The sequence below is a fragment of the Eucalyptus grandis genome, chromosome 4, assembly GCF_016545825.1.
Source record: "Eucalyptus grandis isolate ANBG69807.140 chromosome 4, ASM1654582v1, whole genome shotgun sequence".
NCBI lineage: Eukaryota > Viridiplantae > Streptophyta > Magnoliopsida > Myrtales > Myrtaceae > Eucalyptus > Eucalyptus grandis.
This window is the reverse complement of record NC_052615.1, coordinates 29728369-29738672: the sequence shown is the minus strand read 5'-3', so window position 1 is coordinate 29738672 and position 10304 is coordinate 29728369. Positions and strand designations below refer to the sequence as shown.

Sequence of the window (10304 nt, the reverse complement as noted above, 5' to 3'; positions counted from 1 at the left end):
TTTCCTAGACAAAGGAGATGTTGGTATCGTATCGTGGACTATTTTTGCCAAACAAATCATCAATTATCTTGATCAATACCGCCGTATTATGTCTAAATCGAAGCAGTTATGAATCAATCTTCCCTCTCGTTCAAAGCACGGCAAATGAGCAGAAATATAGTACGTGCGAGTGTATACATATGATCAACCTCAGCAAAGTCACTTTAACTCTGAATAAAACCCATCGATCAAATAGAGAATAAAGAAGCATTTGAATAATCCAATAGGATTAGGAATAATCGTGTCATTAGCAGCCACCCCACGTTCGCATATAATGCAAGTCGGCATGTGTTTTTTATTAATCCTTTTCTTGGTTGCCCATTGACGAACGCTCTTACGCTCCTAAGCTCTCGCCACAACCAGGCCCACCCCCCTCCTCCGTTGGCTACGTGTTCTTCTCCGATTTCCCTCCAGATCACATTCATTCATTCGTGGCGAAAACACGTAACGCCAGTGGTTCCATGCGCTCTTAATTCTTTTCATCAATCACTACTGGTTTGAATCCAAGATCAGACGATTCATAAAACTAATCTGACCCCAACGCACGCACGCGACATCTGTTCAGCATGGCGCTTTTGAGCAAGACGCCGAAAGGGGTCCATCATCTTCCCATGAATTATGAATTTGCAGATTCATGCATCGTGGCACGCTTCGAGACGGGGTCGATTCAGCTCGTTTAGCCTAATCGTTTTGAGATGCTGGCGGGGTCGGATTTGCGGGGCCTTCCTTGGCGACGCGTTGAACCGCTAATGGCTGATGGATGATTTAGGTCTTCGATATTTCTGGAAATCGGTCAATAATTAAAGGTTTCCGAAGCTAATGATCAGCATCGAGTCGGTTCATCAAAGCGTAATCATCTATTCATAGCAGGAGTCAAAGGTCAAAGATTAGTGAGCTGAGAATCCCCCCAAGGTCGGACCAAATTATGATCGATTAGAAAATCTTGATTGACCTCTTTTACTCCTCGTTCGGTCCTCTTTCGTTATTGGTAGGTATTTTGGAGAGGTCGCTTTACTCCTTTGAAATGCTGCACGCGCTATTTTCTAAGAATCCAATGAAGTATTACGTATTAATATACTTTGAAATTCAAATCAAACGTCAATTACTTAATCTCATTAGAAAAGTACTGAACTCATTTTAATTTATTTTATATAATCTTAAGAAAAATGACTCCCTCGAGGGTTATTGAGAGACCCAAATCTCAAGCACGTGTCGGTTTCTCTTTCGCTCAAGATGAATGTAAATGCAAGAAATCCCCGGACAGTCATGCTTTGAAAAAGATTTTTAAATTAGAAAATGTTGAAAAAGTACACCCAACACACTTGTCAAGAGTCATTAATAGCGCCTTGAACTTGTATCCAATTCTATTAGAAGAATTTTACCGTCTTGAGATACATGCTTTTCCAATTTTAAAAACGCTCTGATGCGTGCTTTTACCATTTTTACTAATCTTAGCTAGTGTCGTTAAAGAACTTGTCAACAAGGCTTCTTTTTTTTATACAATAAAATCGAATTTACCAAAGTGGTTGACAAACTTTTAGTTTGGTATTAATTTGGACAAAGCAAGTAGCGTATATATCGGCTTCAATAAAGTCTTGCTATTCCTTTCCTTTATTATAAATTAACTTATGTGGAAGAGACATCAAGTCTTTTCTCCTGTAGGCAGGGTTAACATAGGGAGATTAAATTATGCAAAATAAATGACCAGCAGTAGTTGACCAATTGCAAGAGCCAAAAGCAAATTAGTTCTCTGTATCTGTCTCTCTTATTTCTGTCTTTTTCTCAATTTTTTCAAAAGAGGCACGTTAGCCAAATTGACACGTAAAATGAACACGCATCATGCACATGCACCTATATTCTATAAAGAAATTTCTATCTGGATCCGCCACAAGAAAGTTGGGTGCACCCACTAAGAAATTGACGGAGAAAAATGACCTTCTCGCTCCCAAAATCATTAAATAAAGCATAAATTCTTTTGTGCTTTTCTTTTTAACTTTCTCTTTGATGGACATAATTACAATGAATGGATCCTATGATCTATTTGAAGCCTTGGACATCTTGATCCGCTTCTTGATCTCCTTTTCCAACTCTTCCTTGCCTCCCACCTCTTCTAGTTCCTGCCCAAACAAGAGGGAAACAAAATCATATCTTCTTTGATCCTTTGCACTTTGGAATTACTTCATTCGCTCGATTTGCATCTCCAGCAAGCAAAGCAAGAAACTCAGGCCTACCTTCGGTCCCAAGAACAGTCCATACGGCACCCCTTCGAACTTATCCGAGTGATGAAGCTATCGACACAATCGAAAAGCAGAAGAAAAAATAAAGCAAATCATCCGACGATTCATTAAGGTAACAGAAGAATTTGATTTTCTGAAAATTCAATGAAAATTTACTTGGTGAGCGGCAGCAACTTTTCTCAAGTAGGGCACGTTCGCAATTGGCCCTACCGGGAACCGCCGATGCACTAATCCATCGTGCACGAACATGTAGGCCATCCCGAACGTTGTAATCCCTAGACCCTGCAAATTCAAAGTCCATTTTAACCAACCCCAAAGAAAAAGGAAAAGCAACTTTTATCATTCGAAATAAATCAGATTAAAATTATGCAAAGCCGGTGTAAACGTGTCGGATGGTCGAATGGGAAGTTCTTGGAAGGGGACACGGGAAAGTGACATGGGAGGTGACATGGGGAGGCTTACCGCACCAAAACAGAGTCCCGGAAGCAAACCCCTGTTCAAGAATCCGTAAGAGAGCAGAGCTATCGCGGGAATGGCGTTGATGATCACGAAAACGTCGTTGAGCTCGAAAGGGCCGTCTCTCGGTCGATGGTGAGACTGCCAAACGGAACAAAAGAGAGAGAACAAAATGGGTGACCTCCATGATGAATGTCAAGTTCAAGACAGAAGAAAAACAGAGTACTCTGCTTTGCATATTCTCATGGCCAAAGCGACCCACCTCGTGCATGTGCCACAGAGAGGCGTGCCAAAGTTCTCTATGAGCCCATCTTGCCCAAAACTCCATACCAACCTGAATTTTTTTTTAACAAAATGAATTTTGGTTGCGGCAAAATGACAAACGTATTTTACCACCTGATGTAGAGAGAAGAGTAATTGCATCAACAGAAAAACAACGTCAAGCTTTCAACTACTTACCGCGGCCCCCACAGAGAGAGCGAAAGTCCCAAACATTTCCAGAGTTGGAAACTCCCCACCCTGTGCGGAAAAAGAAAAGGCATACTATGATTCAGAACCTCCTTTTGAAGAAATAATTACATAAACATAACAGAGTATCATATTTGCTTGGGATCATGGAACTTTATTTATGATCACCTCCATTTGCCATGAGAACCGGTAATAAACGGACAGGGCCGCCATCGAGCTTATCCCGAGGCTCGACATGATCGCCGCAACGAGGTACGTGTGCCTTTCGAGCCGTTTCCTGGCGAGCTTCTCGGTGACGCGCGGGATGATCACACGGTTCTCGTTCTCAGCAGGCGCTTGCTCTGTTTCTGTGTTCATCACCATGCAGAGTCTCGGGTTCTTGTATTCGGCAGAGCGGTCATGTCTTCGCAGGTGAATCGCGAGAGAGAAAGGGACTATTCGGGTCTGATTGGGCTTTAGAGAGGGGAAAGGTCTTCGACCAGAAAGGGAAGCTATGTTGGTGGTGGAGGACGAAGTGGACGGTGAAATTCCAATAGCCATTGACTCAGAGCTCAAAATTCAGACAAGAGCTTCAATGAATGATTCTATGTTCAACTGAAAATTGAGACCAAGATATATATATCCGCGAGAGAGAGAGAGACAGAGAGATAGGTATGAGTTGGGTCTTGGAACTTGGTTTGCGGAAGGATTGTATAACCAACAGAAGTGAGATGTATTCAGACACATTCCGAGTTTTTTCCAACATATTTTCCTAAGCCTTTCTCACGTGCTCTCCCCTTGGCGTCATGTTCTTATTTATATATTATATGTTGAATTCGCTTCCTCGAGAAGGTATCGTCGTCTATAATTTTCCTTCACCTATAAGTTCATGAATATCAATCTCGAGGGCTTAATTAGAGAACATCATATCCCCTCATCCAAATTTAACTTTCTTTTATCTTTTTTGACATCGATGAACTTAAGGATCCTACATGCATTGACCAGTGCAAAGATTAGGATGCAGTGATCGTACTCGAGATAGATCTATATGACGATCGCAGCGGAAGCAAAGGGAAGGAAAATTATAGACGATACCATTCTGGTTAATAGATGAAACAACTCCTTTTATTAGCAAGTTGTTGCTAATAAAAGGAGTTGTTTCGCTTGTCCTTCGTTCAAAAGCACCGGCTTTCCTTTCTGGTTAATAGACGAAACAACTCCTTTTATTAGCAACTTCGTTTTGTTTAGTTATATCTAGGGGTGTACAACCAGATTGGGTATACCCGGTTCCCGGACTGGCCCACCTAGAAAACAGGGTCGGGAACTGGTTCCCATTGAAATCGGTCCGGGAATCGGTTCTCAAAATTTGGAACCGGTTTAAACCGGTCTCGGAACAAGTTCTGAGTGATTATTCACCCAAAGACTGGTTCCCGAACCGGTTTTGGAATCGGTTCCCGGACCAGTTTTGGAAGTAGAGGTCAAAAACCCTTTTTTCCCCCGATTTCTATTCTTACTCCCGTAATCACACAACATTTTTCCTCTTGGCTCTCTCAAACACGCACGGGAGGACATTCCTCTTCCTCACTTGCTTTCCTCCCTCATCGGCTCCCTCTCGCACCATCCGATGGACGGATGGTATTCGTCACCACCAAATTCTTTTGTATCATATGAATTGGCTCGTCTAATTTCTCTTTTGTAGGAGGGGTTATGTTTGCATAAATGAGTAGCTTCATGTAGTAGTTGTGGGAATAAGACTAATATTAGACCCATGTTTGTTGCTAATTCTTTGCCTTACGATTTTATTTATTATAATTAGCCTGTGGTTCCTTAAATATTCATTTAGTCAAAAAGTTCATGTATTTATTTATTATAAGTGCTTAATGTTTCAATACAAATTAGGAGAATTATATTATTTTCTCGCGTATTAATATAAAATTCGAAGTCATATAGGATATCGGGAAATTGCAAAACAGGTTCTAGTAGAAATAGGGTTGACCCTAGAACCGGATTGGAAAAACATGATGGGTCGGGTACAGGATCTAATACAAATAAAGTCGGGTATAGGATCTAGAAAAGAAAAACTAGTTATAATATGGTCGGGTACAAGGTCTAGGTCTAGACCCTACCCACCCTGAACCCGATCACCCCTAGTTATATCTATTAATGCGTCTTTGGAGGCATCTGCGCATGGATGGATACCCCGTGTCATGAAGAAAGTTACTGTAAAATTGTCAATCTCTTTTGTACCGATAAAAAAGAAGCTTGATTTTGAAAATGTTGCACTCTCGTGACTCTTCTGATTGTTACATGAAGCTTATACTATGACTCGGTTCAATCTAACAGATTAAAAATATTGTTAGGTAGAACTCCAAGTTAGTACTCTTTGAAGAAATCTTTGGTGAAATCAGAGAAAACATATTGAAGGCACGTGTTCAGTTTGATTGTACAATATGAATTGAAGCACAATTAATGTGTGGAACGTGAACGATTCAATTGGGGTTTGATGTACTAATGAATCTTGTAATCTCTTAATGATTTTTGCAGCATCTCAAAAGTTTCGCATCTAATGGAGCGAGTTTTTACATGTAATTCATTGATAAAGAACTACCTCTAGATGATCATCAATTGAGTACTTTTGCGAGAGACAGGTCTACTTTGAACAAGTCAGCGGGTTTCACTCGAGTAGATTTGATAGTAGATTTGAACTTCAGTTAAAGTGTCATTCTTGACATGCTTTTAAAATGGCGAAAGGAGAGAGCATATTTAATCAATGATTGAACGAGGGAAAGTTCACTAACCAAAATGGGCCAACACCAAGATACTACATTACTTTTAAGTAGAATGAATTTGTTACATTTTTTTATTTATTGGAAATTTGTTATCGACTTAAGTCCCACAAATTTATTACTTTTTCTATTAAGTAAAAACACCACTCAAAAGTCCTTTTGAAACCATTGAGATTTACCTCTAGTGGTCACCCTTCTCCCATGGAAAAGAAAAGACATTCTCAGGAGATTGGGATGATGACGATTTAGTTTCAAATGTAAGTTTCGATTCTCATGCCCTATAATGAAAAATAACAAAAATTTGAGAGTGAAAGTTAAAGTAGGAGTATAATAAGACCGACAAAAAAGAAGAAGAAAAAAGTAGTCCTTTTGAGGTATAGCTCTCCTAAAAATGGATTTGATCGTTATTATTCGTTAATGGAAATTTGACAAATCTTCTATTCTAGGAAAATTGCCCAAAAAGTCTTAAATTTATTGCATTTTTATCAATTTAGTTCTAAATATTTTAATTTTTTCAATTAAATCCTAAACTTTTTCATATTTTATCAATTGAGTTCAACCTACCGATTTTGGCTGGAAATCACGAACATAAACATCGATTATCCTACAAGGCATGGCTAGCCCTTTTAGATAAGTGTTGAAAAGCATCGATAACTAAGAGCATCAATGATCAATGAAATTATCGATAACAAACATCAATTATCTATATATTTTTGGATAGGTAAGCTCTTTTAGACAAGAGTTGCCATGTTGAAGAGCATCGGCCACTAAGAAAGTTATCGATCTTTGGAACGAAGTCATCGACATTGACATGTAACTACCCAATAGTGATATTTTCAGATATTTTAAGCTCTTTTAGATGAAGTAGCTTCTTATGGATAATATAACTTATTGTAATAAATTATGAAGTTATTTATTTGTTTAAATTTTTTAATCGTTTGTAACCATCAATTTTAAGTTTGAAATAGCCACATTGTACTCTTTGTAAGCCCTTGATCAATCAACAAAAAAACCTATTATCTTTCAATTTTCGTACTTTAGTCAATGTTTTAGATATCTCGTCATCAATTAAATTTTGGCATGCATCTTAATTGTAGTTTTCAGATCTTCATTGTCAACTAAACTATGGCGTTGTATCTTTTTGTTATCGCACTTTGTCATCAATTAAATTCCGGCAAAGCTTTTTACGTCATCAGGTTTCATATTAAATTCCGTTGAAGCTTATTTGTTCCTTGTGTTTCATTGATACAACTCCTGCTTGAAATCACCACAAAATCCCTCTCCTCTTAATAAAATGGAAAAGCGAATTTCTGTGAAAGATATCTCATTGTCGAATAAATTCCAGCGAAGCAGAGATTGAGGAAAACAAACTAAGTATGATGGAATAAATTCTTGGAAATCATAATGATTTCAAACATAGAGGAAATGGTTAAATGACAAACATTATTATTTTAATCTATCAATAAACTACATCAACACAAATGAAAAGATAGTTTCAAGCCTATCCCAAGATAGACAAGCGCAGTTTGCAACAAATTTCGGTTTACACATGTACACAGAAGAGATGGCCTGAGAGGACACAAGCACATCGAAGACTAATTTTATTTTACAAAAATGAAAATTTTAAAAATATTTTTCTATAAATTATTGCTTTAATCACTTACTAAAATGAATAGATGACAAATATTTTCATCCTTCACAAAAATATTTAGATGTCAATAATAAAAATAATTTTCATTAACTAATTATTTTGAGTCATACAAGTGATTATTTTTAATAAAATACTTTTAAAATCATCTATTTTTGAAAAAACAAACGGACCCTTCTAATTGTTCGAAATAGAAAAATGAGGACCATCGACGTAGAGATACCTTACAATGTTCTTATCCCATCCATACAAACAACAAAATAGCCTAATGAAATTGTGTTAAATGATAATATTAATCTAAACAGCAACACCATTTGTCAAAAAATATAAAAAGCGAAACGACCTAAATATGTACACCTGATGGAAAGAAATTATTCATAACACGATGTGAAGAAATTGCGTAAGTATATATGGAGTGAGAAAATTACTTCAAGATTCGAAATCCTTTTAAAAGGTTATCATAGGATAAAATAAATTTTATTTTTAATATGGAAACATGAGAGAGATAAGATAAAACTACTAATTCACACATTTTACCATGATAAAATGCTAGTAAAATAGGTAATTAACATCACAGATTTGACCATGAAATTCGTGTCATCAGAATTTCATCCGGATCCCCTGAGATTAGAAATGGAGTACTCCGTATTTGCTGGTGGACTTCTATAATGAAAAGTTCAAGTAAACTTAGTGGAGGTTTATGACATAATCAATATTTGGATAAGCATCATATACCGGTTCGCGTAATAGAAAGCCTGATTGGACCCCGTACATTATTCATTGTTTGGAAGGTGTTCTATGGGCCCAATGGTAAAAAAGCTAATGGCCCAAATCAGGTCATGACAAAATACTTAAGCTATAAGACCCAATCAATGGAAATGTCGATGAGCTCGTCACCCCACCAATGGAATGCCTAATGAACCCATAAACCATGGGTTGCCAATGGACAGAGTTAAAGCAAAGCACACAGCATGTAGCGACGATCGGTTGACCTCGAAGCATGGATAGAGAAGTGAATGACCGATAATGGAAGATTCATCGACCAAGGGATAACAGTAAGTAAGGAGTCGTGAAGCAGTTACAAATTATCGTTATAATATGCGAGTCAATATAGTAAGATATACTTGTGGAGGACGATCATAATGTATAATTGAATTACCCTTAAGATATAGGTTGAATAAAAGGAAAAAGGAAAGGATGAACGGTCCAAGACATCACAAAAAACCACAGCAGAACATCATATCTTGACTCCAATAAAACGAAGATTAGATCACGTATTGCCTGATATAAAATTTGAATTTCAACTTAGATTTGGATTCGTATTTTAATGTTCATCTTTGTTTGTAAAATCATTTCACACATATTGTATAAGTTGTTTTTACTTTTTTAGGCATTCAAGTTATATTAATTAAAAGTTCATACCGAATCGTGAGTAGTTGTGTTGGTTGAGAGTCTCTCATTCATCGCCCATGTCAAGAGTTCGAAACCCGCAGTTGTTAGCGTTGTAAGTGGGGGGGCCATGGTATTGAGGTCTTGTGCTAGTCTCCCCCGAGGTATAGGGGCCCGGCCCTTCGGAGCCGTCCGGGCACGGAGGGCCCGTGGTGGAGTCCTCAGTTACAAAAAAGAATAATAATTAAAAGTTCATGTTCAGTTTCAGTCATTAAAGCAAGGGTAACCTCCATTTATGTAACCATCTGTTCTAACTCACTAATATTTTATGCAATTTCCTTGTCTTTAGTAATTCAATAATCGTAAAGTCCTTGAAGTTCCAAGGCATATTGGAATCCATCTACTTACGATCAGACGTCAAATTTAATAATTTAATTGGCCATCATCATCCTCGAGTGGATTTTAAAGTGAAATGATTGAGTTTATGCGGAGCTCCACGTGACAATAACAACGACAGTTTCTGCATAATTTTTCGCTCAATTGAGACTTACAAAGATGGAGATCTTATTCCTGGTATACATGACTCGTTCCACGATATAGTGCTATACTACTCTTTACATTGTTAATTGACCTCAATCATAATTTCTTTATTACTGGTCCTTAACATACCTACATACACCACTTTATGAGAAGATGGTGCATTTCTCAAATTTAAAAGGAAGTCTATACATGATTAATTATGGACTTTGCTAGCATAATGGTTTTTGGGAAACCATGAAAATAATGACTTGTTATGAGTTACAAATTCTTGAAAGAGTGGGCATTACAACAAATTATAATGATTTATTATTTGATTTTTTGTAATCAAGAATAAATCGTTATTCTAATAGTAGATTAAATACTATCATACAATCATTTCTCAGTCATGCGAATAAAAATTTAACCTGATGATGAATGGGACCCGTCGATTGCATGCTTATTATATGTAAGAACTCGTTGCAAAAGGTAATTGGCAATTATTCCCTATAAATCCGGTGATTAGGATCCGTCAATCGTCCATGTTATCATATTATAACCCATACATAAAGCCCAAGTATAATTCTCTGCAACTTCCATGATCATGCAAGCACTACTTCATGCAAGCCCAACTATAATTCTTTAATTTCTTGATTATTCTTCATTTCATGGGCATAGTCCATAGATCGATTCTCTACTCTTTTCCCGGGGGACGGATAAAATGGCTGGGCTTCGGTAGACTAGGAATAGGATGCATTCTAAAGACAAAATGACACGTCGCGGCCT

General features: G+C 37.5%; 1 protein-coding gene across 1 annotated transcript; it reads right to left on the bottom strand.

The window, feature by feature from the left end:
- Positions 1–1776: 1776 nt before the first annotated feature.
- Positions 1777–3775, bottom strand: LOC104441723 (beta-carotene hydroxylase 2, chloroplastic). Its single transcript, XM_010054921.3, has 7 exons — positions 3369–3775; positions 3192–3251; positions 2995–3066; positions 2739–2873; positions 2433–2558; positions 2271–2327; positions 1777–2156 (listed from the first exon to the last, which is right to left on the bottom strand). The coding sequence occupies exons 1-7, from the start codon at positions 3738–3740 to the stop codon at positions 2070–2072; spliced, it is 909 nt and encodes a 302-aa protein (XP_010053223.2). The 5' UTR covers positions 3741–3775; the 3' UTR covers positions 1777–2069.
- Between the last annotated feature and the right edge of the window lie 6529 nt (positions 3776–10304).

Excerpts from the sequence above, each read along its gene's own strand:
- LOC104441723 (XM_010054921.3), bottom strand. The coding sequence starts at position 3,740 with ATGGCTATTGGAATTTCACCGTCCACTTCGTCCTCCACCACCAACATA. Across the intron at positions 2,874-2,994 it reads CTCTGTGGCACATGCACGAG|TCTCACCATCGACCGAGAGA; the intron begins GTGGGTCGCTTT and ends TCCGTTTGGCAG. Across the intron at positions 2,157-2,270 it reads GACTGTTCTTGGGACCGAAG|GAACTAGAAGAGGTGGGAGG; the intron begins GTAGGCCTGAGT and ends TTGTTTGGGCAG.